General features: G+C 43.7%; 1 protein-coding gene across 3 annotated transcripts; it reads right to left on the bottom strand.

The window, feature by feature from the left end:
- Positions 1–26: 26 nt before the first annotated feature.
- myh7ba (myosin, heavy chain 7B, cardiac muscle, beta a) lies at positions 27–15,316 on the bottom strand. 3 transcript variants are annotated; one of them, XM_044220078.1, is made up of 44 exons: positions 15,191–15,316; positions 14,738–14,879; positions 14,067–14,170; positions 13,793–13,936; positions 13,434–13,590; positions 13,319–13,346; positions 12,918–13,014; positions 12,321–12,344; positions 12,097–12,189; positions 11,908–11,971; positions 11,699–11,797; positions 11,513–11,616; positions 11,264–11,402; positions 11,058–11,176; positions 10,528–10,677; positions 10,103–10,273; positions 9,844–10,023; positions 9,609–9,741; positions 9,442–9,518; positions 8,970–9,057; positions 8,770–8,887; positions 8,547–8,670; positions 8,123–8,259; positions 6,089–6,344; positions 5,735–5,977; positions 5,420–5,596; positions 5,151–5,296; positions 4,973–5,063; positions 4,501–4,890; positions 4,287–4,413; positions 4,088–4,206; positions 3,780–3,976; positions 3,505–3,688; positions 3,189–3,354; positions 2,943–3,067; positions 2,721–2,836; positions 2,404–2,596; positions 2,073–2,276; positions 1,601–1,726; positions 1,138–1,308; positions 907–1,011; positions 702–797; positions 396–530; positions 27–145 (listed from the first exon to the last, which is right to left on the bottom strand). In XM_044220078.1, exons 1-44 carry the CDS (start codon positions 15,302–15,304, stop codon positions 134–136), a joined length of 5,985 nt encoding a protein of 1,994 aa, XP_044076013.1. In that variant the 5' UTR covers positions 15,305–15,316; the 3' UTR covers positions 27–133. The 3 variants fall into 3 exon arrangements, with proteins under 3 accessions (XP_044076013.1, XP_044076005.1, XP_044076020.1); XM_044220070.1 differs by lacking the exon at positions 27–145 and having other exon boundaries at positions 152–530; XM_044220085.1 differs by lacking the exons at positions 27–145; positions 12,918–13,014; positions 13,434–13,590; ... (2 more) ...; positions 14,738–14,879; positions 15,191–15,316 and having other exon boundaries at positions 152–530; positions 13,319–13,340.
- Positions 15,317–27,187: the final 11,871 nt, after the last annotated feature.

Genomic DNA, 27,187 nt, shown 5'->3' on the forward strand with positions numbered 1-27,187 from the left:
AAAAAAACAAAAACCCCAAACAGTCATTTAAAAGGTTTAAAAGTCTTTATTTGGGTGCGTCTTCACAGTTGAGCACAGCTGTTGCAGCTGGTTGGCTGTGATATGTTTGGCCGCAGCGTTCAGCCTCACCACATCACTCAGCAAGCTGCAGTACACAAGACAGGGATGTTTATTAGCAACCACATACACAGTGTCATAGAGTTACTCATGACGGCACTAGAGATCACATGAGACGGCTATGTGAGGTCATCTTTAACCGAGGATTACATCCAGTCCCTTCTAAGATTAGTTCTTGTTATGAAGCCTGCTGGCTAATTTTAATAAATACTTCCAAAGGTCATACAGTTTGGCAGTGTACTGTAATATGAAATGCATTATGTATTAAGTTCACTAACCTTGCTACCCTGATCCCTGGTGCGGGCCCGGAGCTTGTTGGCCTGCGATTCGGCCATGTCAGCCCTCTCCTCTGCATCATCAAGCTCATGCTGGAGCTTCCTGTACTTAGACAGGTTGGTGTTTGCCTGCTCCTCCTGCAGAGAGGAGGAAACCAAGAAAACAACTGAGTGTACAGGGAACTAAAGGGGTGCTCAGGCTCTTCAGTTATTTTTCTACTATATAAACCACTCCAGCTATAGGTAATGATGTGGTCAAGATGATAAGTTACAAGTACAATAATGCTAAACTACTGATAGTGGACTCACCGCTTCTTCAGTCTGTCTCTTGTAACTCTTCACCTTGGCTTGCATCTTGTCGATGAGGTCCTGCAGGCGGACCAGGTTCTTCTTGTCTTCCTCACCCTGCACAAATAGCACAGGGAGTCTTACCCTTTTTTCAATTTGTAAAATCAAAACACATGCATTTATATTTTACACCCCAGAGTGCTGTATGTGCAAACAGGTGGTTTACCTGGTAGGAGAGCTCTTTGATTCTCCTCTCATACTTGCGTACTCCCTTCTGATACTCTTGGCTCTTCTTTTGCTCAGATTCCAGTTCATTCTCCAGTTCTTTGACCTAGCAGCAAGATCAGAAAATGACCAGTCCACTCATTACAAATTACAAACAAAACTCATTACCCATTACAAGGATTATCAGGTGCAAGAGTGACCACATAAGCATTTCATTTGTCTTATCTCTCACCCTGGCCTCCAACTTCAGGACCTGCTTCTTGCCTCCCTTGAGGGCGATCTGCTCAGCCTCGTCCAGACGCATCTGCAGGTCTTTTATGGTCTGCTCCATGTTCTTCTTCATCCTTTCCAGATGGGCGCTGGTGTCCTGCTCCTTCTTCAGCTCCTCTGCCATCATGGCTGCCTGCAAATTAAAAGGATCAGTGTTAAATGGACATTAAGTAATCTCTAACTGTTCTGGAACTAACAGCAGCAACATCAACAGGCCTCTGGCACAGCTTACAGTGGACTGTACGGAAGATGTAGGTAATCTGGTTAATTACAGCAGAGATCAAATTACAGAATATAACAAACAAAGTGAAGGCTGGAAAGTCAACCAGATCACTATCAAACCCCCTGTAGATACATGTTGAGTTATTTTGTAGTGTAAATATGTTATACCATACACTTTATATTTTGTTTATTCAAGATCTTACATCAGTGATGGCCTTTTTGGCCTTCTCCTCTGCATTGCGGCACTCCTGCACAGCATCGTCCACCTCATTTGACAGCATGGACAGATCACTCTCCAGTTTCTTCTTCTGGTTGATCAGTCCAGTGTTCTGGGGCAAAAGAGTCAATTTCAAGAATCATCTCAGGATTAAAATGTCAGTTTATCTTGTTTTCAATATGGTTTCTTTAATTGCTAAAACTGGTAACCACTCGCTGGGATTCAGTGGAACCTAACATACCATCAATAATCAGAGCAGCTGAACCAGAGCAACAAATAGGCTAGAAAAGCAGAATATTTTCAGCTAACAACCACAAAGACTAGCTAGCTTGGAAAACGAAATACCCTCTTCACGCCCATCTACTAAAAGTAAATGGCCATCCTTTGATAAGCTATTTATCAAAGTGATTTATTTATCATAAATGCACCACAGGGTGGTTTTAAATGCATCTTCCTACCTGAGAGTTCAACAAGTTGACTCTCTCAGTGGCCTCGAGCAGCTCATGCTCAGCTAACTTGCGTGCGCGGTCGCTCTGCTCCAGCAGAGCCCTTAGCTCCTCCACCTCAGCAGCCAGCAGGTTGTTGCGGCGCTCTGTCACCGCCACCTGCTCCTTCAGCTCCTCGTTCTGGTGAATAGTCTCATCAAGCTCCAACTGAATGTCCTGGAGTCACAGATTGTGTGCAAGCAAAAGATTTTATTACATTACATATTAACGCTGGAATTTGTTCTATGTACTAATTAATCTGACACATCAGGTAAGTTCATTGATTGGCTGCTAGATGACTCACCTTGATCTGAACCTGCAGGTTTCTCAGGAATTTCTGAGACTCTGAGGCCTGCCTGTTGGCATGGCTCAGCTGCACCTCCATCTCATTCAGGTCGCCCTCCATCTTCTTTCTCAGTCGCACTGCCTCGTTGCGAGACTTGGCCTCTGCATCCAAGGTGGCCTGCATGGACTCCAGTATTCTCTGGTGGTTACGGCTAGAAGGTGAAAGACGTTGTGAAGAGAATAATTAGGAGGAAGCAGTTTGCATTGAGCGGTTGATGGGATAGAATCACAGATCTGCTATAAAGAAGGACGAAAAGAGTAATCAATGAATCTCACCGAAGGCTGTCAATTTCCTCATCCTTCTCTGCCAGCTTCCTGTCAACATCAGCCTTGATCTGGTTAAGCTCCAGCTGGATGCGGAGAGATTTGCTTTCTTCATGCTCCAGAGTGCCCTGTGACAGACAGATGCTTAATGCTTGAAGATATTCTGTAGGTCATGTCAAAAAATATCTCAGACAACAAGAAGGAGGAAGTGAGAGATCTCAGCAAACTGCTTACTTCAGCTTCCTCCAGGGCCGCTTGAATCTCACTTTTCTCCATGTCCAGACCCTTCTTCATTTTCTCCAGCTCATGGATGGTCTTCACTCCCTGACTGATTTGATCTGACAGGTCAGCAATCTCCTCTGGGGGAGCAGAGATAGAAAAATAATTTAGATTTTGCATAAAGGCAAGGTAAAACTAATGCTCTGTTTTAATGCAACCTTCTAACTGGGCGTTCATGATGTGAGCTACAACAACAAGTACCTTGGAGGTTCTTGTTCTCCCTCTTGATAGTCTCCAGATGATCCAGGGTCTCCTCGTAGGAGTTCTTCAGTTTGAAGAGCTCTGTGCTCAGGCCACGAGACTCTTTTTGAGAGGTTTCCAGCTCTGATTGGCACTCTTCGTACTTCTGTCTCCACTCAGCCAGCACCTGGAGGAAACAATAAAGTACAGTGAAGTAAAAGTCATGAGTTGGCCTTGTTGTACCTGGTACCAGAACCCAATCCTACCAAGTCATCAGGTAGTAAGACAGATTTCCCAGCCAAAGCAATGCTCTGTAACAGCAGCCATCTGCTAATACCTTGTCAAAGTTGCGTTGCTTCTTGTCCAAGACAGCAGCTGCAGCATTGGCACGCTCCAGATCTATGACCAGGTCCTCGATCTCTGTCTGGAGCCGATGTTTAGTCTTCTCCAGGGAGGAGCACTTGGCATTGGAAGTCTCCACCGTCTCTTCAGCCTCCTGCAGACGTGTCACTAGCTTCTTCCTAATGAGAGGCAAACACATTTGCTGCTCATGCATTCAAATGATCATTGTGTACCATCATATTCTGTAAGTGAAAAATACATCTCACTCACTTGGCTTCCTCCAGCTCTTCAGTCCTCTGGATGGCGTCAGTTTCATACTTCGTCCTCCACTGAGCCACCTCAGCGTTGGCCTTGGACAGAGCTCTCTGCAGATCAGCCTTGGCCTCCTGCTCCTCGTCGTACTGCTCTCTCAGAAGATCACAGTCGTGTCGAGATGACTGCAGCGCATGGGCCAGGGCGTTCTTAGCCTTAAGAGATCAATCAAGATTGGTGGAGAGCAGTTAGTGAAACTGGAGGAACAGAGGTAGTTAACTATTGTAAATATCAACCACCGACTGATGCAGTGATAAGGAGCTGACCTTATTCTCCTCCTCCAGCTGTTTCTTGAGGTCCTCAACATTCTGGCTGAAGGAGTTCTTGGCACGCTGGAGCTGGGAGACCATGGCTTCCCGCTCTTCAAGCTTCCTGCTCAGCTCGCCTACATCAGGAGGTATCTGTGTTACTAACCGGTCTGTGAAATCTGTTTGTGAGATTTATGATAAAATGAAAGTTCCTTACCACTCTCAGCCTGAGCACGGGCCCTTTGGGTGTTGGTTTCGTTGAGCTGCCTCTGGAGCTCATCAGCCTTTGCTTTAGCCTCATTCATTTGGTCTTCATACAGACGACACATCTTCTCTGAAGTGGCCTGCAAACAAGAGATGGAAATTTCGTCTCGTTTGGTCCCATACTACTACTATCTTTCCGTGCGCTTATCTTCTTTTTTTCTACCTACCTTGCCCTTGGAGAGCTGCTCCACAGTAGAGGCCAGATCGTCGACCTCCATCTTGGCCTCGCTCCTCTCCTTCTCCAGCTTCTGCTTGACCCGCTGCAGGCTGTCGATCTGCTCGCTCAGCTCTGCAACGCTGTCAGCGTGCTTCTTGCGCAAGGCTGCCGTCGTGGCCTCGTGGTGCAGCATGGCTTCCTCCAGGTCTCGCCGCAGCTTCAGAAAATCCGCCTCTCTCTTCTTGTTCATCTCGATCTGGGCTGAGGTGGCCCCACCAGCCTCCTCCAGGCGCTCGCTCAGCTCTTCCAGCTCACGAGCCACATCGCTACGCTGCTTCTCCACTTTGGCCCTGCAAGCCCGGTCGGCCTCCAGCTCTTCCTCCAGCTCCTCTGTACGAGCCTGGAGGAAAGCAATGGTAAGTTATTTTGTCAAAATGATGTTTAGTAACTGCTCTATTAGAGGTTAAGAGACTAGTTTCCACCTGTAGCTCCTTTATCTTCTTCTGGAGCTGATTGACCAAGGCTTGCTCATCTTCAATCCTTGTGCTCATCTCATTCATTTCAAAGTCTTTCCTGATAGAAAATAATTGGTGATCATCGTTAATCGTTAATTCTTAATAGCAAGATAACGTTTTTCTGTGAATACACCAACACTCTCACTTTTTCAGCTTCTCGTCGAGTTGCTGCTTGTCGTTCTCCAAGTCCATAACAGACTCCAAGGAGAGTTTCAGATCTCCCTCCAGCTTACGTCTGACCCGTTCCAGGTCCATACGCAGCTTCTTCTCTTGTTCCAGTGAGCCCTCCAGCTGATTTACAGTAGGAAGGTTGAATAATGTTACATGTTATGTACATGATGTGTCACCCCCTGTGGACTAAATGATATAATGATATTGTTTTCCTCTGCTTTTTTAGGCTATAAATAAACTCACATCATCTACTTGTTGCTCCAGCTTTGCCTTGGCTTTGGTCAGAATGTTGACCTTGTCTTCTTCTGCCTGCAGGTCATCCAGAGTCTGCTGGTGAGCCTCCAGAAGAGCCTTCTTCTCCTTGGTCAGCTTCAGTATAGTTTCATCTAGAGCTGCCATTTCCTCAATCAGGTTCTTCACCTGCGAGCCAGAAGAAGAAAATATATTGACACTTTTCCCCCCTACACATACAATCCACTGAATGTGCTGTGGATCTTTCTGTGCCCTCTTGGCGCCCTCTTGATGCAACTCACTGCTCTCCTTTTCCAATTTCCTTACCTTGTTCTCAGTGGCATGTTTCTCCTTTTCCACTTTAGCCAGAGTGATTTCAAGATCGTCAATGTCTTTCTTCAGCTCAGCGCACTCGTCCTCCAGCTTGCGCTTCTTGGCGAGCACATTAGCGCTCATCTCCTCCTCGTCCTCCAACCTCTCCATGATTTCTTTCACTTTGGCCTCCAGCTGGATCTTAGTTTTGATGAGAAGGTCACAGCGGTCCTCGGCATCTGCCAGATTGTCCTGCTCCTATGGGAGAGAGGCGAGAAAGAGTATACGTTCAGTGCATTCCCACACTACTACGGTATCTTTCTTCTTTCCAAAAGCTGAATGTGTGAATACTTTAGGAGTGCCACTTACTGCCTGCAGCTGTAGAGAGAGGTCATTCTTCTCTTGGATCAGGCTGACCTGCCTCTCCTCCAGCTCTTTGCGCTTGACCTCAGATTTTTCCAAAGCCTCCTTAAGCTTGGCCAGCTCCTCCTTCAGAGAGACCAGCTCTTTCTCAGTGGTGGCGCTCCTCAGGAGAGGCTTGATTTTGAAGAAGAGCTTCATCCAGGGCCAGTGCTTGACAGCGTTGAAGGCCCGGATGTTCCACTGGATGATCATCAGAGCCTCCCTGAAAACAGGACAAAATAAAAGGAGGGAATGGAAGAGTGAGGATTTTTCTACCACAAAAGTTTTTCTTGTCAGGTTAAAAACAAATCTAAAATGGCACAGAGACCAGTCAGGTATACTTGTACCCCAGGGAGGTATTTCTGCAATTGCCAAGGGGTACATGTAATAATTGTGGAATAGCTCAACTAATTTGAAAAAAAAAACAAACCCCAATTATGATTTGATTTAAAAATATATATCCACATACTGAGTCAGCTGAAACACCCAAACACAGCAGTTTGGGATTGAGAGTGCGTGAAAAGTCTAGTTAACAAGCAGGTAGAGAGGTCTAAACAGTTAGCTAAAAGTAATGGATAAATGGTTGAAAATAGCTAAAAGTAATAAATCAATCATAAATCAATCATTTGGATGTCCCTGCCAACAGTTAAAATAGTTAGATAAAAGTACTGAATAAATGCCAAGTTAAAAGTAATTGATTAATGGTTGAACTAGTTAGCTAAAAGTAATGGATAAACAGTTTAAATTAATTTTAATTTTGATTTACAAGTTTAATTTAAATACAAATGAATACATTCGGAACATGACTGGTGGTGGTGTCGATGGAACTCATCGGACAGGGCTGTGGGGTTACATCAGACACAAAAGGTTGGGAAGCATGGATGTAGACCACATGGTGTTTTAAAAGTCAAGTTCAGATCAAGTAAAGAGAAGAAGGTCAAAAAGATCCTGGAGTTCCCCGTCTATTTATTTAGTTACTTCTCCTTGGCACTTAATTTTTGGCACTAAACCTGCAACTATCCACTCCCTTGTATCTAATCATACACAGAGGGATGCGACATGAAATCATACACCTAATGCTGCTTTTGACGTTTCATGACTGTGACCAAACAGGGTTACCAGATTGATTTAGTCTCAGTAGAATGGCGTCTCACAGCCCTAAATATGGACCCAGAGCAGACTGGTCAAGGACTTCCTGTCAGTGTTTAGAGGGTGAGTTGGAGTGAGCGTGCACACGCCAGAGTGGTAGGTGACTGAATGAGGGTGGGGGGAGCTGATTGCATTTTTGACATGACTCCATGCCGGGTGCCTCTCAAAGGTGAGCGTCTGTGTTTATTTAGAAACTAAAGCCCTCTGTCCAACGCCCGACTTTAATCCTCTGTCACCCGCCACATATCCCACCAATGCACTCACTTAGAAGTACAGGCGCCGTGGACAAAAGGGGCCAGGGGCCATCGGGCATGGAGGGGGCCGGGGTTGTATTTTTAGGGAGGGCCCGAGCAGCTGCCACTTGACACATGTCGCCACCTGGCTCTAAGGACACCCTCAGCATTGTTTAAGTTAGAGATAGTGGATGGAGAGAATGGCCAGAGACCTGCGAGAGGGGTGTGTGTGTGTGTGTGTGTGTGTGAGAGAGAGTGGGATGGGGACCTCATTAACAGTAGGGCCACACACATGCCTGGTAACCATACAAGGGCAAGCACACGCCTCACACACGCCGATAACACTGCCCTTGCATGCCACGCATACTAGAGCGAGGGAGTGAACACTAAGGTATAGTGTATCACAAGCTGAAAGGCTCACAGCTGATCGTGTTGCTATTGAACCTGTTCAGAGAAGCAACTGTTGGGGGAGGTCTTTTATTTTTATTTTTTTGTACTCATGTTCTCTCTTTGCTCTTCACCTTTAGCTCAAAGGCTTTCCTGTGCCTATGAATACATTTTATATTCATTCAGGTTCACAAAAAGTCTTTTGTCGACAAAAGTTAAAGTCACTTTTTACCTCCTTTCCATCAACTTCAGCAGCTCCATCCTCATGATTTTGCCACGAGCGGCTGCCTGCAGCAACGTCAGGACTTTGGCCAAACGCTCATCCCTCAGCTCCTCGAGGTGACCCAGCAGACCTGCCTTGAAGAACACCTACATGAAGCCATGGGGTGAGGTTGTGAAATGAAACAATGATTAAGGTTTCAGGGTTTGACAGTACTCTAATCTTTTTTTTTTTTTTATTAAAAACACCTAACCAAAAATAACGTCATGAAAACTAAGAATCCATCACTTAAGACTCAGAGAAGACACACTCGTTAAAAAAAAAATAAGACCATCACTATGTTTTTCCAATTTTGAAATCATTTTTAATAACCATATGAGGCGTGCTGGCTGACTATTTTGCCATTCTCTGCATTACACAAGCAGCGACCTCCTACCTTTGTGTGTCCAAATTTATACTGGTTGTGGTCGATATCCAGGGAGGCCAGCAGCTTCTCTGCAGCTTTCCTGCTGTCCACAAACTTATCATCAGGGATGGCATGGGGGTTCAGGATGCGGTAGCTGGATAAATTAATAAAAGAGTGTTTCAGGACTGATTATCACTGTGACTCAAAGTCCATGCCATGATATCCAAAAATGTGATCAGAGCGTGATCTGTACCGCTGTTTGAATTCAGCGTAGAGCAGGCGGTTGGGAAAGCCCTTTCTGCAGATTCTGATGCCTTCCAGCACACCGTTGCAGCGCAGCTGGTGCAGCACCATGAATGGATCCATGATCCCTGCGGTGAACAGGTTTTAAGCATGAGCCTAGTCCCATTTGTTTAGCTCCTGATGATATGTGATGATTGTGCTGTGTGTTACCTGGAGTCTTGGTCTCATTAGGGATGATGCAGCGAACAAAGTGAGGCTGGGTACTGCGGAGGTTGGTCATCAGCTTATTCAGATTTTCCTGGAGGGAAGGAGAAACACCGCAAATCAAGATAAATGAGTGAATAAAAATACCTCGACTATTCTACTATTAAAACATCTCTCATTGCAAAAAAACAACAACAAACTCTTCATGTAAAACGTTTTATTCTGCAGGACTTTTGTGTTACTCGCATGCGGAATCCTTGATGTAAAGGAGAGAGGAGCCAGCACAGACTTAAAGTGATGTTCATGTGATCATTGCCCTAAACATCACTGCAAGTCTTAACTACCTCCGTCCCAGCTGTCCAGTGATGGCCCACAATTTCTCACATCACACAAAACATTGAAAGTTATTTGGAATAACCTCTGCCTGCATTCAACTGCATCAGTAATGGACCATTTTCCCCTGTGGTGTCAGTCTCACCTTGTGAACCTGAGACACGGTCTGGAAAGAGGCTGCCTTCTTCCTCTTTTCCTTGCTGCCAGTCTTGGAGTCGAATGCTGCGAGATAATTAGCAGAGTGATTAATGTGACCACCTTAAGGTGTCCCCTATATGCTATAGTCCTCTGCCAGAATCCCGTTTACTGTACCTGCGTCTGAACCGACATAATTCTCATACAGAGAAGCTAGCAGCTTGTTGGAGGATTTCCGGAAACAGGCTACCACCGTCTCATTCAGTGGGTCTTTATTTTTGTCCAGCCAGCCAATAATGTTGTATGGTACCTGTACAAAAACAGCAGGGACATCCAAATGATTGATTTCTATATGTAATAATCAATGTTGTAAGACTCAGGGGGCTCAGGGCTTTAGTGAGAACACACTTACCACTCCGGCATAGTGCACCAGCTCAAAATGGGCCTCGTACTTGCGCTTCTTGTCTGGCCGTGGCTTTTGAAAATTAGGCGACTTGCCAATGTGATTATCATACATCTTGGCTTTGAAGCTGTTGTCTGTGGCCTTTGGGAACATGCACTCCTCTTCGAGGATGGACATGATGCCCAGCGGCTGGAGGGCGAGCAGAGTGTTAGTCTAACACTCATTTACAATTAAATTTGATCTATTATGGATAAAACACTTTGTTTACCTTTTCAATGAGATCAATGCAAGCTTGAAGGTCCAGCCCGAAGTCAATGAAGGTCCATTCGATGCCCTCCCTCTTGTACTCCTCCTGCTCCAGGATGAACATGTGGTGGTTGAAAAACTGTTGCAGTTTCTCATTTGTGAAGTTGATGCACAGCTGCTCAAAGCTGTTGAGCTGCAATGAAAGTAACAGGTGTTCAGAGGAAGCATTAGGAGTGAACAGCATGAAAAATATGAGAACATGTTACGGAGGTTCATCCTGCAGTAAAGCTAATTCATCACAATAAGAAAGGATGAGGCACAAACAGAGCACCTGTTGATATTCAACCAAAATATGACCATAGAAACAGAAAACCAGTGTGATGGTAATAGTTTTTAATAAATATAACTTTAATCTCTGAAAAAGAATTGCAGTATGGATCAACTTACTTCAAAGATCTCAAACCCAGCGATGTCCAGGACTCCTATGAAGTACTGGCGGGGCAGGGAGGTGTACAGGGTCCGGTTGATCCGTATCACGAGCCATTTGAACATGCGGTCATACGTGGCTTTGGCCAGAGCACCAACAGCGTAGGTAACCTACCGCACCCATGCACACATCCACACATCCACACACACAGGAGGAATACAGCTGTCATTCACATGGATAGCCTCTGTTGCTTGGATACCAGATTCTAGTGTGTGTGTGTGGAGTGGCGAGTGTATGGATCGACTGAGAATTAAGAAGCCGTCCCTCGTCAGCAGAATAAAGTGCGCTGAATTTTTTCTACCTTGTAGAAAAAGTACCTTTTATACCGCAGTTCAGCTGTGTATCAATATATCTGATATATTGATAGATTTGTTGTTCAATAGTGCTTCATTTCCCACCTCATATTACAGAAAAATGATCTCATTCATTGTCTTTCTGGTTACTAAAATAATGAAACAAATCACAGACAGCAGACATTGCATCTCCTCACCTGTTCGACATTCTGTCCCTTCACCACATACTCATTCCCCACCTTCACCCTTGGGTGGAGGAGGCCCTTGATGAGGTCAGCGGAACTGACTCCCATCAGGTATGAGGCCTTGTCTGCACCTGGTGAACAAACAGGACAAAAATCACAAACTTGCTTTTAGATACAATGGTTGTTTTTGTGCCAAGTGTCTTGTCACTGGCTCTCACTTTCAGTGCCGTCAGCCTCCGCCTGCTCCTCACGCTGCCTTTGCTTGAATTTCATGTTGCCAAAGTGCATGATGGCTCCAACTATTTTATAGCAGCCATACTTCTCATCGGGCAGGAAGCCGAGGATGTCCATGGCATGCTGTAAAGAAGCCGAGAAAAGTAATCTCCCAGCTTCACAAATCTACTCAACATGCTGTGTTAAAATGCAGCGGAATTTCTCTCCATGTGGGAAAAATAAAAAGCTCTTACATCAGTGGCCATCAGCTCCTGTCCGTCATCCATGTTCTCCACGGTGGTCACGCCCTGGGAGCAGAAGTGGTAGTCGTACGGGTTGGAGGACACCAGCAGCATGTCTGGATCAAAGAGTTTACAGGATCACATCACAGTCCTGCAGCGGTACGTAATAAAATATCCGAAGCAGCCAGAATGACTAACCTAACAGTTCGGGTTTCTTCTGCGACATGATCTGGTAGTAGATGTGGTAGCTCCTCTCACCAGGCTGCTGAAATATGACTCTGGATTTTTCCAGAAGATCTGAAGGACAGAAAGAAGAGTAACATGTTCATATTGGACATGAATCAATAAATGAAACACATGATGATGATGATGATAATGATGAATACAATGTCTGACCATTAACTCACATATATCAATATCAGCCGAGGCTAGTTTGCCAGTAGGTCCAAAGTGGATCCTGATGAACTTGCCCTGTGGGAAAATGTACAAAATATCTTTGAAATGCTCCAGAAATCGGCCAACAAATAGCAGGAATATCAAACCCATTTGAATGTATATACAGTATACTATATACAGGGAATTTTCCAGGTACTCACAAAACGGGATGAGTTGTCATTCCTTAGCGTTTTAGCGTTACCAAACGCCTCCATGGCAGGGTTCGCCTCAATGATCTGATCCTCCAGAGTCCCCTGGGAGAGATCATTAAAAGTAAAATGTAAAGATGCCCAGTCACTTTTTATTTCATTTTACAATTTACAGTTAATTTTAAATTGTTAAACATAATGTAGCTGCATTATTGTTTTCTGCAGCTTAAACTCACCCCTGTTTTAGTGGCAGGTCCTTGCTGCAAAAGAATAAGGTGAGAAGCCTGTGAGTGTCATATCATATAAAGCATGATTGAATAATGATTTTACAACCAAAGGGGAACATCATAACCAACTGGAAAATTAGATACTGTTTGTTAAAGCTGTGGTAAAAACCAATGGCCACCTTGTTTTATATGATGAAGTGCGGTGAACGCAGGGGAGCGAAAGGTAGGAAAAATGAACAGAAAACAACACAGAAAAGTCAAAACCAAAACTCAAAGCAAAGGGAAAGATAATGAAAAATGTGTAGCCAAAAAAAAAATGGTAATGGAAAAGGTGAAAAGAAAAATAGTTTAAAAATCAATAAGAAAGCAGAGTAAAGTGGCTGGAAAGGGCTACACAACACATGAGGGGGGTGAAGACTCAGACATGAATGTAATCAGTTCTCGCATTCACCATTTTGACAGTGAGGAAAATGTATGGACACAGTTTAAAGGGAATACAGTGAAGGATTCCTGGGACCACAAAAGAAAAAATGAAGAAAATAAAAATAAAATACAGCAAAAAAAAAGCTGGGAAACAAAAAATATGGGTTGCCACATCAGCCTTACTGCTTTTTTGGCAGGTGTGTCCCCAAGAGCTGCCACAATGGCAAAATACTGAATGACACGTTTCGTGTTGACAGTTTTGCCAGCACCGGATTCTCCGCTATAGGAGTGTGAAAAATAACAAAGTGTATATACAAACAGGTAAAAACTGCTCACTGGTGAAGGTAGTGTAAATCAAAATCAGTTACACTGCATATTACAAAACAGAAAGAAAAAAAGTGAGGAATAGATTTCAGTAAAAGCCAAAAAAACTTTGGAGGAAAAAAATAAATTTAAAGTGGCTGTGTGTGGACGGACTATATGTTATATGGCTACTCATACAGTCACAAGCTGTCTGGTTCTTCTATAATGGGTGACTTGAAACAAGACAAAAAATATACACATTTGAAGCAGGTGATACTTACGTGATGAGCATGGACTGGTTCTCGCGATCTGATGAAGAAGGAAAAAAGTGTGTAAGTGTGTGTGTGTGTGTATATTGTATGTTGTTATAATATTTTAGTGTATGGGAACACTCACTGCGCAGCATGTCATTATATGCATTGTCTGCGATGGAGTAGATGTGTGGCGGCACTTCGGACCGGCGTTTGCCTTTGTAGACGGCGACCACAGGGGCTGTGTAGACGGGCAGCCATTTGTATGGATTCACGGTCACACAGAAGAGCCCGGAGTAGGTCTGAGGGAACAGGACATGCAACAATATTAACCCACTATAATACAGCCCCTACCGCCAGAATGACCAGTTCTGCTACTGACAGGTTGACTTTGCTGAATCTTACAGTTGAATTCTGTAATTGAATCTGGATAATCATGCCTCTTCAGGGAACATGGAAACATGGGAGAGGGGCAGTGCCATCGGTCCATAATGGGATACTCACATAGATCATCCAGGCAGAGTAGCGTCTGCGCAGGTTGTACAGCACTGAGGCCTCGTTGAGGTGCGTCAGCATGGCCATGTCTTCAATCATGTCAAATTTAGGAGGGTTCATCTGCTGGATGTCACAGTCCTTCACTGTCAGAGTCTAAAGTGATGGGCGCAGGCAGACATGAGGAGGGGAGCACGGGACTGTACTGTGCATACAGTGTTAAAGAAGAGGTGTCTAATAGCTTAGGTTTTCATTCATTACTGCATAGAGAGGGATGATCACTTACCTTCCCATCTTTGGTTTCAACAATGACTTTGTCACCGCTGAGCTCCTTGATCTCAATCTCAATGTACGCCTCTTTTTCATCAGGGATCCAGGCTCGCTTCTTACCTAACAGTACAGCAGAGGGTGCGCACTGAGTGGGAGAATGCTTGGAAACAGCAAAACTCTCTACAATACAAATGTTGGCGGAGACAATTTAAAAAAAAAACCTGATAATCACTAAATAAAAATATTACACAAATTAATCTGTGTGGCAAAATACTCATGTCAACAAGTGTGTTATTGAAGAAGTTATTTAAAACTTTATTTATATAGCACCTTTCAAAAAACTATTTATCACAATAGAATAGTGATAAATTGTAACATTTTACTTTCTGAAAACAGTTTGGTGATATTGTTTCATTTGTTCCCAGAACAAATTATCTTAAAGTAAGTAATATTTTTATACTTATTTTGCCATGTTTCATTGTTCATTGTTTCTTTAAAAACACTGCAACAAATGAAACTGCAATGACATGGGGGGGATCTCACACCATCAGATGAGTTTTCCCCTTATTTAAAAACCGACACGAATCTCATATTGAATCGAAATTGAATTAATTTCTGATATGAATATTTTTAATGTGATTTGCCCTACAAGGTTCCGTTTCTTTGAACTCTCCTTATTAGGCCTACCGTCAGAAGCGATGGTGTGCGCCGCCAGCAGCTCCAAGTCAGATTTGCGTAAAAACGGTGCAGCCTCCCCGAACTCCTTCGTGTCAAAGCGAGACATGGTGGCAACCGGACGCACCAGTGACACAGACGAGGTGAGGAATTCCTTTGGTAAGAAAACAAAGCTTTGCGTTAGGGTCAGTAGTTCGGTATATGTTAGAGCTGTTTTTGGTTACTTCAGCCTTCCATTATTGATGAACACAAAACGTGGCCATGAAAACACTGCGTGTGCGTTAAGAGCGCAAATCCACTATCACCAAATGAGAACAAAAAAATATAGAAACGCATAGCGCGTTAACTGACACGTGCCAGCGAAGGTAAACAGTATGACTAAACTTCTGTAAAGAAAAGAATTACTCTACAAGACGCTTTAAAGGGCAGCCAACCCGCGCGTAAAATGCGTAATAAACAACCTACCAAACAAAGGCAAAAAGTTGTCCACTGACCCCAGGACGACCACAACGAAATAACAGCTTGGTGAGATGTGCCCTCCTTTATACTGTGTTTCTCAAGGTCATGGTCAGCGGACATTTGTCCCTCATTAGCATATGCCACCTCCTCCGACGCCTATTGGTGCTGAGCGCCTGTCTCAATTGACACAAAAGGAAAGCTACGTTTTTGTCATTGCGCTAAACCCAAGCCGGCTATTTTTGTATCCCAGTTATTTTATGCACTGTACACACTTCGAGGGAGTGGGAGAGAGTTGCATTAGGAGCATCCCTGCAGGGAGGAATTTTTTCACTCCATAGATTTTGAAGGGCAGTGCATCATTGTCTCTACCAGGACAGTGGTTTGTGTCCACACCTAGAAACAAAAATTGGAAATTTAAGGGAATATTCTCAGAAAAAAATACTCCAAATTATATACATAGGATATTAAAAGAAAATGATAGTTACAGCCAGTATTCTTTAGAACATATGACGAATTTGGTTATTGTTTTTATCCACCCTTAACCTCCTGATAAACACAAATGAACTCTTCCCACTTTAGGTGACTGTGATGCTTATGAACTCATACTGGCCTCTAAGTAATAGCCCTGCTGCTTTTGTGTTGTTAAGTGCCAACAGGGATGTTTGCTATTGTGTGTGGCCACAGAGGATGCAACCTTAGAAGAGATTATTTCAGGAGCTGTGTGGTATTAAACACGCTACTATAAATACACAACATTATATTAATAGAGAGAAACATGGTGCGTGGCTCCTACCACACAATAAAGTGCCTCATATGAATTTAAAAAGCAATAAACATGAGTGACGATTCATCCACGATATGTGATGAAATATTCTAATTGTAAAATTTGTTTTTCAGATTGTTTCTACAAAGCTGTAGCCAGCAATATCTAGAGCTTTAGCACCTTGGGCCTCAGATGAAAAAGTGTAGTATCTTTGTAACCGACCACTGACAGCACAGTGTGTTATATTGTCACACGTAGCTGCTGTAATTTTGTGTATTCGGTAATTCTGGCATAAGCACTGCGCCTCTCACACTCTGGTTCCACCAGATCTGACCTTCAGAGCAAGGGGAGAGGTTGGTGCCTGGTATGAGAGCAGGGTGACAGTGCAGCACGGGGGGAGGGCAAGGGGACCACAGTTTCTCAGAATAGACAAAGCCAGAGTCCAGCATTCCTGATAGGGAGATTGACTGTTAACTGTTGGCTGCGTCGAATTCTGCAAAAGCCATGTAGATAAGCCGAAGACGGTCGTCTGCTGCCAACTGAGACGCTGTAACTTTTACAAACCCTGAGAGGCAAGAGGCCTACTTGTAATACAACAGAAAGGGTTTGCTCTATTTTCTCTCAACACACACACACACACACACAAACACACACACAAACACAGAGAGAAACAAGAAAACAAACTCCTAAATGGATGTCTTGACTTGAGGGGCGGCCATCTTTGTTGATGCCGCTATCTGTTGCCGTGGCAGACTGAGAGGTGTTGCCGTGATGGCTCAAACTTTCTTGGGCATCAGTTAGATAGAGCGGGCCGGAGCTATTCTGGGACGAGGGGCTCTTCAGAGAGGCAGAGGCTGGTTTATGTACTATGTCACTTGCTGCACCATCTGAAAAGCTGGCATGCTGATAACACATGAGGAGGAGATGAATCCCAAAGTCCCCAGAGCTGCTGGCTTTAAATAAGTCCACATACTCCGGCACGTAAACACACGCACACAAACACATAGTGAAGTGCATGCAGCGTTAGCGTAGTCCCCCAGCACATCTCTCTGCACTGCTATACTGCAGCCCACCACGACAGCTGACTTCTCAGAGCAACAGCTCTCCTTACGTCCCCAGTGTTCCTCAAAATCATTTAGACCCTAATGTGGCCAGGCCCATTAATGCTCATGTTTTGATTATTAGACATTTGTGCAGCTTTGAATTACCTTCCCATATAAAATGACCAAACTGACTGTAGGCCTCAGCCCCAAAATGCTGGGAGTGATTCCTCAATTCATTCCGGGGGATTGGCCAGATGACCGTTTGGTGATGTGCAAGTGAGGAGCCGACATTTTGGGCATCAAGACTTGATCTGGGGGTCGGTCACAGTTGTTTTAGATCATCATGCACCAAATGCCAGGATTAGGCAGCGAGATGGAGAGCGATTGGGAATTATGACTGCAGTCATTCTCAGCAGTGTTTAATCACACATGACACAGTGTCACACGTCTCTCTCCATGTTCTGCTTCTGCACAGGTGGGACTGGTCATCAGAAACAATACTGTCAAAAGGGGTATAGAAAATGAAAATGAAAATCCTAATGTTATATTGTTCTTTTCAGTTGTTTACTCAAAATCTTTCTATCTATCTATCTCATCTTTTTTATTGAGCCTCATGAAAACTCTCAGAGAAGCCAAATCTGTTACAATAGTTACTATAACTCTATACATTGTGCTTTGTGCACTCTTCGTCCTTGTCTTCTTAGTCTCTTTTATTAACTCTTTTTCTTTACTCCCTTTCTGTAAAAAGTGTTGTATAAGTTTGTGTGCTTGCTTGCTTAGGAGAGCAAATATTAAGATCCCTATTTTGCTCTATAGCAGTAACCTAAAAATGGGCGGTGAAGTAGTGTTTCATTTTGGATCAAAGCATTCATCGAGGGTGGATATTTCTGTAATCGCCTCGTGCCTGCCCACAATACCTTGCAGCAACTGTGTGGGCTCAGGTCTTAGCCATCGGTTCATCAGAGTGGAGACGGACTGACGCGTGGCACAAACACACTCTAAAGCCCCAATTACTCTTCCACACCCACTCCACCCCCCTGACCTCCACCCATACACAGGCAACAATAACACACAGCGGAGTTAATCAGTCTTTTAGCGAGCCGTTTGTGGGGTTTGATACCTCAGCTATTAGCCTCTGGCTCCAGACAATACCCCGTCTCTCATTGTGCTAAGTTGCGGTCTGGGTCAGTGGGCCCGGCCTGCCTGGCCAGCCCTGCCCTCAGTATGCATGGCAGCCCTCAGCTGTCTTTCTATTTCAGGAGCATGGAGGCATACCTCGGCCCAGCTGGGGCATCAGAGACAATGGGCATGCTGCCTTATCCAAACACAGGCCCGCAGACAATCTGACGCACTCCAGGATCCCAGTGGGAGCCCCACTTCAGCCCCTCCTGCCCAATAAAGAAGAAGTAAAGGGTTAACAAGGCCGCACAGACACTTAGACACATCACTCAGGAGCTCGAAGGCTTCCTTTAAACACACTACGATGAGCAATCCATTGAAAGGAGAGATACATTTGTCGTGTGATGTGTAATAACAGACAACCTTTTATTGTGTAGAATGCAGTCGTGCGGCTTTTCAGGGTGACACAGATGTGCTGTGAATTGTTTGCTGTAGGTCTTTGTAGGTATAGTTAACTAATGTAAATCATTCAAAATTACTGTGGTAATGTATTTATGAAAACTAAACTTTTTTTTATTTGCATTGCTGCATGCTTCCTGTATGATGGTTTGAAAAACAAGGTGATTATGGTGAGTTTATCCATTTACCATCACATCACTGATGTCAGACAATTTCATACCACTGTTCTGAATGTTTTCATTGTGGATTTGTGTCACTTCACACAAAGACACACACTGTTTTTAATCTCTTGTATTTAGGTTCCAATGGAATTACTGTTTCTAAACAGTGGGCCATGACTTCAGTTGCTCTCCTTGACTTTAAATAGACTTGGAAGGGAAACCTGTCTAGCTGCTTGGAAAGACCTTCACTTAGTGACCTACAGCATCTCACTGTCAGGGTGGACATAGCTTCACCTAATTTACTGTCAGTCCCATTGGGGGTCTGTTAAAGACGTCCAGGGATGCAGGTGGCTGTGCTCGGCCTCTGACCATAATTGCTGTTTAGACAGAGCTGCTGTCACAATGAGAGGCATTTCAGCGAGCCGCGTGGCGGCTCTTTCACAGTTTACACAGGCTCAGAGCCCTCGTATATTTCCTTTATACACACGTGCGCATGCATTCACGCATACACCGAAGTGCATGCATACACACAAACACCATCACCACCTCTGCCACAGAAGACAACGTCACCTGTTGCCTGTGGCAACTGCTCAAACACACAGGGAGAGAAGTGGCCGAGTGGCAGCACATGTGTTACGCCATCAAATTGTGAGTTCAATTAGTTCACTTGGTTGCCAGGCAGAATCCAAGCAAACTGCCAGAGATTCAGAGGGACTATCAGCTGAAGCTGAGAGACAGACTCTCTGAGCAAACACACAGAACCGAGACCTGAGGAGACCTGTGGAGACCTGTGGCTCAGCTCTCAAAATGAGTCCAATAAGAGAAAGTACAAGTTTGATACTACCTTTCTAATAAGTCATACTTTATATGAGCTAATAGTGGCTCCATACATTGTTGTTAATTGATTATTACTGATCTATAAAACCTTAATAAATGAATTATTAACAACAACATTTTGGCTGTTAGATTGTGTAATATCTCTCTGATTGATGTACATGCTTTTTGGCAGACAAAGCATATATTTTGCACATAGCGCTTTAATTAATCAGAAAGACAGTTGACAGTTCCATCACTAAACTAAAGTAATTCCAGTAATGCAATACAAACCTATACATATTCACTATACAGACGTGCATAGGATAGCTACAGATATAGACATACAACAGTGCTGGTCAACCCTGCCGTCTGTATTTTCAGACACATCAGACCTTATGTCCTCTCTCGCAATCCACCTGGGAAAGGATCTTTTTGCATGTCTGATCCATAGCTGGCTATATTCTGCAGACATGTCCAGACATCCAGCATTCATTGCGTCCAAAAGGAACATCTGATCATGCAGCTGATGGTCACAAACTTTCCACCTCCACGAGGAAAAAGTTCCTCTGTGGACTTGAGGAATGGAGGAAAGAAAAGTGAAAAAGCTGAGTGAGAAAAGAGTTCATGAAATTTGAAAAATGTGGTCATTGAATGCATTTTGTGTAAAAGCAATGAAAAGTGATCCACAGTTTAGTCCACATTGACTGCTGCTGTGCTGACTGTGTGAAGAGTTTTGAAAAAGTGAACTCCTATAAGGAAATGTGACTTAGCAATTGAAAAAAACAAAAACTGTAACATGCTCATTGTGTAAATCCTCACATGCAAAATATTAAAGTCAACTGCCATAACCTGTTAAGCATAAAGTTAAGATATTTCCAGGAATCTGAGGGTCAGAAATTAAATTTTAACTTAATTTGTTACATGTTCCTTCTCACATTTTAGTGCAACTTATTACATGTTTTCCATTTTAGTTTAGAGGTAAAAGTCATGTTCTATCATTTCTGAAACACATTTATACAGCGGGAAACCTGAGTATGGTATGTATGTAGGCACAGTTACTTATACAGAGGGAAGATGTGAAAGTATACTGCATGAGATGTGCTTGGTCAGAGGGAGAGGTGGACACAGAGAAAGAGACAGAAGGACATAACGGCAAAGACACATAGAGAACAGTTGCTATGTGAATTCTTGTTACCTTTTCATATTTAAAAAGTAAGTAACCACCACAAGTTTAAATGGACTGCATTTATATAGTGCTTTTCTAATCTACCAACCACTCAAAGCGCTTTACAACCCATGCCAACATTCACCCATTGACACACACATTCAAGGTCCAATTATGACTAATGGGAAACTTGTAATCAGAATCAGAATAAAGTCAAGTAGGTTTACACATACAAGGAATTTGTCTTGGTGTTGTGGTGCATAACAGTGAAAATAAACAAAGTAAGAGAAAGGAAAACAAGTACTGTAAATGTCATAAAGACCCATACATATCAAATAGAAATTTTGAATTAAAATGAGAGAATGGAAAGTGCAGCAAAATATTGACTAAAGAATGTGCAAATGTTCAATAATAATTTTTTTTTTTGGGAATCCTGGTTTAAAGCACCAACAGCTGACTCATATCAGGGTATTCTGGGTTTAAATCCAGCCAAGAGCAGTTGCCATGTGTCACCCCTTTCTCTTCCTCCCGTTTTTTGTGGAATTCTCATTTTTACCTTCAACCATTGAAAAAGAAATTTAGCCTAAATGTAGGGTTTCTTTCCTCTGAGTGAGAGCTCAGATTTACATGGCCTTCACTAATTCTTCTGCCATTCCCTGTCTTAACATAACTAACAATCCATTGTTGAAGTCTTACATGAGGGTTCATTTTCGCTTCACACAAGACAACAACTGCCGGTGATGTGTTTTCAGTCCCACCTAAAGCTTCCTCCCCAGGCCTCTGAGAGATCGTGCCAACATTTAACAGCTAGTCAGAGCTATGTGGGGCCCGAGGATGTTGAGCAGTAAGAAGCTGGAGCAGGTGAAGAGAGTCCTGAGGGAAAGCCCTGTGCTCCTTCTTCACTCTCCGAGACGTAACAGAAGGATCATCTTGGCATTCAGAGAAGTGCTACTTCCCGGCAGCAGGCCAAACACTCGGACAGCTGGCACTGTATGTGTCTCAATCCTCCTCTTCTCTCATACTGCATTTAGCGCACAAAACGACAGTGTGTTAGCAGTCTGTTGTCATCCTAATTGGCAGTACCAGAATAGTGTGAACATCAGAGGTTGGCGTCTCAGGAGGAGTCTTCTTACCTGTGGCTGAAGGATTTTGTAAAGAGGCGTTACAGGTCCTTGTGTCAACTGTATGTCAGTGAAAACAGGATTGAAAATGTGAAGCCAATCTGCCCTTTTGGTGGAAACTATTGTGATCCTGACCAATGCTACCCTCTACTGCCACAGAGCAGTAATCACATGTCCCCACTCTCTGAACGTGCATATTATATTGTTGCCTTCATGATGACATTAGTTTGTTTGTTTATTCATTCTGTGGTAGCCGCACAATGATTTCCTGAAATAAACTGTGACTTTCACTTGCTTTGGAAAAGGAGAAGTTGCTATTTGTTAACAAAAGCCAGTTACATGTTAAGATGGCCATGTAGCAGCTGGACTTTAAAAGCAGAAGGCTTGAGGCAGAGGTTAGGTGCAGACCAACCAGGTGTTTATTTCATACATTAAAATTCATCTGTGCTACATTCATTTCAGGTAGTCTGCATGATCTTAATTTGTGTTACACATTACAATACCTGACCCTGAACAGCAGATTACAGTCCACTAACACCCCTACACTAATTACCACATGGTATCTCCCGGAACCTTTAAATTGCTGCTCAGTTAGCCTTCAGACTTCTTTTTTAGCCCGAACACCCTGGAGAGGAGATGCAATAGAGGTGAGTAACCTGAGAGGCAGCTACAAAATACACATCATGAATACACAACAATTTCAATAAAAACATTCAACCCTTCAAGTCTGTGCCTCATTTCTTTCCCCAGTACTCTGTACAAATTGTGCTACAAAATACCAGTAATGAAGAGGACCTTCATTACACGAACACTAAAATAATTTTTTCTTGACCTTTTGATCCATAGAAAAGGTTCATTGAACTTTTGATGACATTTTGAAGACTCCAGCTGAAGTGAAAGTTCATCATCACGTACAAGTCTCAGCATGTAAACTGTTGTGCAGTTAAATTATCTCTCCAGATGTTATTTATTGTGAAAGTACAAAGTCAGCCAAGAGCAGTCTGTGATTTTCTAAATAGCAAAACATGTCAGTATGAGATTAGAAGAACGCTCCTGTTTTGGCCCTAGTTGGTCACGTATAATTAGTTTCTCAATGCCCAATAAGTCTTGTAACATTGTTTATTAAGTTATGTGTAACTATCATGTTCAGTTTTAATCCAAAGAACACAAATGTGTTATTGAATGAATGAAACGATCGTTTCCAAATCCTGCTTTACCTGGGGATGAAGATGCGGTTGAACATGACCATTTATATGCCTGATAAAACTGATGCTTGAACTGGATCTCACAAAGATGTATAAAAGCCCCTCTAGTGACCTTTGACCCCAACCAGGATGTTCACCAGATTGAGGGCTTGGTCAAAAAGAGGGGGGCTCAGGCTAATAACTGACTTTACTAGTTTACTTTACTGTAGCCTGCTAAAAAATACTGTACAGCAGTAACCTCTGAAGCTTTGCAAGCACATTTCAACTTCTTTTTATTTCACAACAAGTCCGACCAAACTTGATACAAATCTGAATGTAAAGAAGTGATTTGCTTCCAGGGGCTGTGATGTCCACTAATATAATTTCCAATCATTTCAAAGAAACTGGTGTGCAGTCATTGGACATGGCCTGAAGGGTGTAATTTCCTTTGTTCAGTTTTATACCACGACAATCAAACTATTTGAAACCTATTAAATGTGTCAAATAGATTTTATAAAGCTGTATGAAAACAGTCATTTTATATATTGTATTACGCACACAGAAGTATATCTTTTATTTGGGATGAGGTGTGGCCAGTGTTGAAAGTGATATTAAGATATGAGGTACCCAAGACATTTGTAGTGCTGTATCTAGGGAAACCTGACACACGAAACATACAAAAGCAGGATCAATATCTTAAAGTTCTGTTTGCAGCGACGGGAAAAACAGGATCCCCCAACTTAGTCGCTGGCATTTTTGAGATTGAGACTATCTGAGTTTAGCGGCATTGAATTAGTAAAATAGGGCTGTTCACTATCACAAAAACCATCAAAGTAACACTAGCCTGTGAATCAAGAACAAGAAGACTGAGAAACTTTAAGTTGCATTAGCAATATTTCAGACACTATTTGTCATTCCATTTGAATTAACCTCATGAAAAGGGAAAGTAATAAATAAAAGAAATGCATATTGTATCATTAACAGCTTAGACAGTGTTCAGTTGAACATGAGTGCCTTATTTCTTTGAGATTTGGACAAAGAGATGTTATCATAGTTGAAGATGACAAAACTGCACTGTACTGTTTGCTGCTTTGTAGAAGCACAGTACAGTAATTCTACTTGTCTGTTGGTGCAGTGCTGCACCCTCACCAGCAGGGAGAGCCATGTTCTTGTATGTGACCAGTAACATCACAGTTTTGAATCATGTGGTCAGTTCAGTCTGAGAGGAAGTACAAAAGGAACCTTGTGAGTGAACTGCACCTTGCAAGCAGCTGGTTTTATGGCAAACAGAAACAAATCAAAAGTTACATTTTACAAAATAAAACTAATGGCATATTAATATATTATAAGCCAGTGTTGGGCTCATGTAAACCCTGATACACTTGCCTGGTTGTATTGATTGATAGAATAAAGCACCTAACAGTCATTAATAAGGTGTTTCTCTATGTTTCTCAATGACAGGAAGGGGCTATCTCATAGGAAGTGGAAGTAGGAGCGTCCCTCTTTCTCTCTCACACACATACACACACTCCCCCCATGGTCGTCCACTCGCCTGCCCATCCTGTAGCTGTGAGCAGTGTGAGCCAGGAACACCCCCTCTCTGCAGGGCTATGGCTGCCTGCTAGTATTTTGGTAATCGTCATCCTCCCTGACCTGCTGGCCCGATCCTGGCGCCAGGAGTCTCCTTGCCTCCCCTCCACCTCCCCGAGCCGGCTACCCCCGACCCCACGGATAATTCAGACCAGCTGTTGCAAGGTGCCTTGCCTACTCCCACCCGCTATACTCACACTTGCCTCTTCTACAGGCTTGAGTTTGTCTCAGGGAAAAAAAGGCCCTGGCTGTGGGCTTTTTTGGAGGCCTCTCAGTCTTTGCATGGGGTCTCACTGGTGCATAAAATAAATCCAAGTCAATCACAGGCCTGGTTCCTGCTCTGCAACAAATCAGCAGTGTCTGGATTTGATGTTGCAATATGGAAACACACATTCAGTAAGTATCGTGCTGTGGCAGGGAGTCAAACGCTTATATTTGCTTTCCTGGTCCTTCACGCGTGTCACTGACCTGAATTTCTCTCATTCCTCTAACCGTTCAGTCTTAATGAAGTGGAATGTGTGTCCCTGTGAAATGTGAGTCCCGGACAGAATTGAGTTTTGTTGCAATACGCCTCTGCAGAGCCATCTCCTCATTGGAGTCACATGAAGAGCATGTGTGTCCTCGATGATCAACTGACACTGTGAGGGGATTGAGCGTTATTGCCAAGGAATGTTTGAGGAGAAGGACGAGAAAGAAAAAGGCCTCGATTTGCAACAGATCATTTTCCTCCTGTGTTGAATTTGTGTAGCAGGAAAGGCAAGCGTTTTCAGTGCATATGTGTGCCTCTTCTTTTGTATACTTGAGTGTTTTTGGCATTTGGGGGCTCTGTGTAAAATAAGGTGCCTCTCTGTCTATGGCTTAACCACAGTGGGACTTTGGACTGAGATGGAGGAGAACCCCAAGCTTTTGATCCCCACTCCACAACCCCAGCATTGCTGAGTAACGGCCCACAAGTGAACTGCGTACATGTATGTGTGTGTGTGTGTGACAGAGGTTTGGATTGTTTTTTTCACGGCGGTGGCGGTGGTGGTAGTGGTGCGGTTGCCTCGTAGAACAGCAGTGGATGGTTGTCAGAGAGGCCTGATGGAGGGGGGTGGGGGACTGGTACAAAGAGCTGTTCTGGTGGAACTATGGAGGAAAATAGTTCATGCTGCACTGGGATTTCCTGCCTTTGCCCTGGTTAGCCCCCCTCTCCTCCCCTCCCCTCCCCTCCCCTCCCCTCCTTCCCCTGTCTACCCGCTCTGTTCTCGACGCCCTTCAGCAGTATGGAAACTGCTCGGACAATATTTCAGCTGGAGATGGGTGAAGCAATTGATTTAATGAAAAGGACTGCGAGTGATTCATTGTTGATCCAGACTTTTGCAATCAGGTTTCCATATGTCCATTTCCTCCCTTAATCTGTCCACCTTCAGTCTTTAATGCAGATGAATAGTTTTGACTGTGCACAATGTCTCATTCATGTCTCTCACATTGACATGCAACATATCTGGATGGAGTTATCTGATCTTTTATCATACACAGCTGGAATACACATCACTTCGCCCTGACATTGGTCCTGTGAATGGAAGCACAAGACAGCCACACCGCCGCTGCTTGTGGTAAATGTAGAAAGGACAGGTGTGTCACCATTTGGCTGCCATGAGACATATCGTGTGGATGTCAAAGAGGAGGTGGATGGCGATCAGGGGGTCTGGGTTTAATGTTTTAACCAGTTCCCTTCTCTTCCAGGACTTTGATCTTAGGTGTCAGCGGCGGAGCTAAGGGGCATGTGTCACTCATTAGCAGTGTGGTGAGAGTGTGCTGGTTCGCAAGTTTTTTCTAGTGCGGAGCAGAGTGGAGAGGATGCTGTGAAAATGGCTGCTCATGGGGTGTTCCTGCTAATAACACTGAGGGTGGCGTCAGGGCTTGGGGGTGGGGAGCTAAAAAAAAAAAAAACCCTGGAGGAAAGCAGTGCAGTTTACTTTAATAACTGCCTATGTGTTGAGCATCGCTTTCATTGCCCTTTGTAGTGCACACACTTATGCTAAACTGATAGCACAGGAAGTCGAATAGACGATTTCATTGAAAAGCCCCGCTGCCAGCACTCACTGTCTTAGCGGAGGAGGGAAATGGAAACCAGATGTCTGAGATCCACCGTGAATATGTCAAAGCTCTCAGACTATGTCAGTTCCTCCATGTCCCATTGGTGGATTGAAACTTTTCTGCACTGTCATCAGTAATGTCTATAATACTCCCTCCCCATGGACATCTCGTACAGTCTTGGCTGCAGCTACGACCTGGAGACTCCGGGAAAGAAGCTTCACTGTTCCAGAAGATGACTTTTTTTTTCTCTATTCCTTAGGTTTCAGACCTCACCACATTCCTCAAATTTCAGGGTAACTTCCCATATCCCAAGGCTCAGTCGGGTGGCAAATCTCTCAGCACTCCTTTGTGGATAGATTGCTTTCTCTTGCTTGAGAAAATAACAAGCTATAGAGTAATGACTTAACAAGCAACAGGATAATGGCTTCAACATGTGCAGGACTGGGTGCCTGTGTCTGTGTGCGTGCATAGATTTTGGATTGCGCGAGTGTTACTTGCCT

This window comes from Siniperca chuatsi, linkage group LG2, assembly GCF_020085105.1.
Source record: "Siniperca chuatsi isolate FFG_IHB_CAS linkage group LG2, ASM2008510v1, whole genome shotgun sequence".
Lineage (NCBI taxonomy): Eukaryota > Metazoa > Chordata > Actinopteri > Centrarchiformes > Sinipercidae > Siniperca > Siniperca chuatsi.

What these genes read in the sequence shown, in the direction of transcription:
- myh7ba (XM_044220070.1), bottom strand. Translation starts at nt 15,304, where the DNA reads ATGTCCGCTGACCATGACCTTGAGAAACACAGTATAAAGGAGGGCACA. An exon ending in CTCGGCTGATATTGATATAT is followed by an intron (nt 11,798 to 11,907) that starts GTGAGTTAATGG and finishes TCTGTCCTTCAG; the next exon opens with ATCTTCTGGAAAAATCCAGA. An exon ending in AGCTGGAGGAGGAGAATAAG is followed by an intron (nt 3,977 to 4,087) that starts GTCAGCTCCTTA and finishes TGATCTCTTAAG; the next exon opens with GCTAAGAACGCCCTGGCCCA.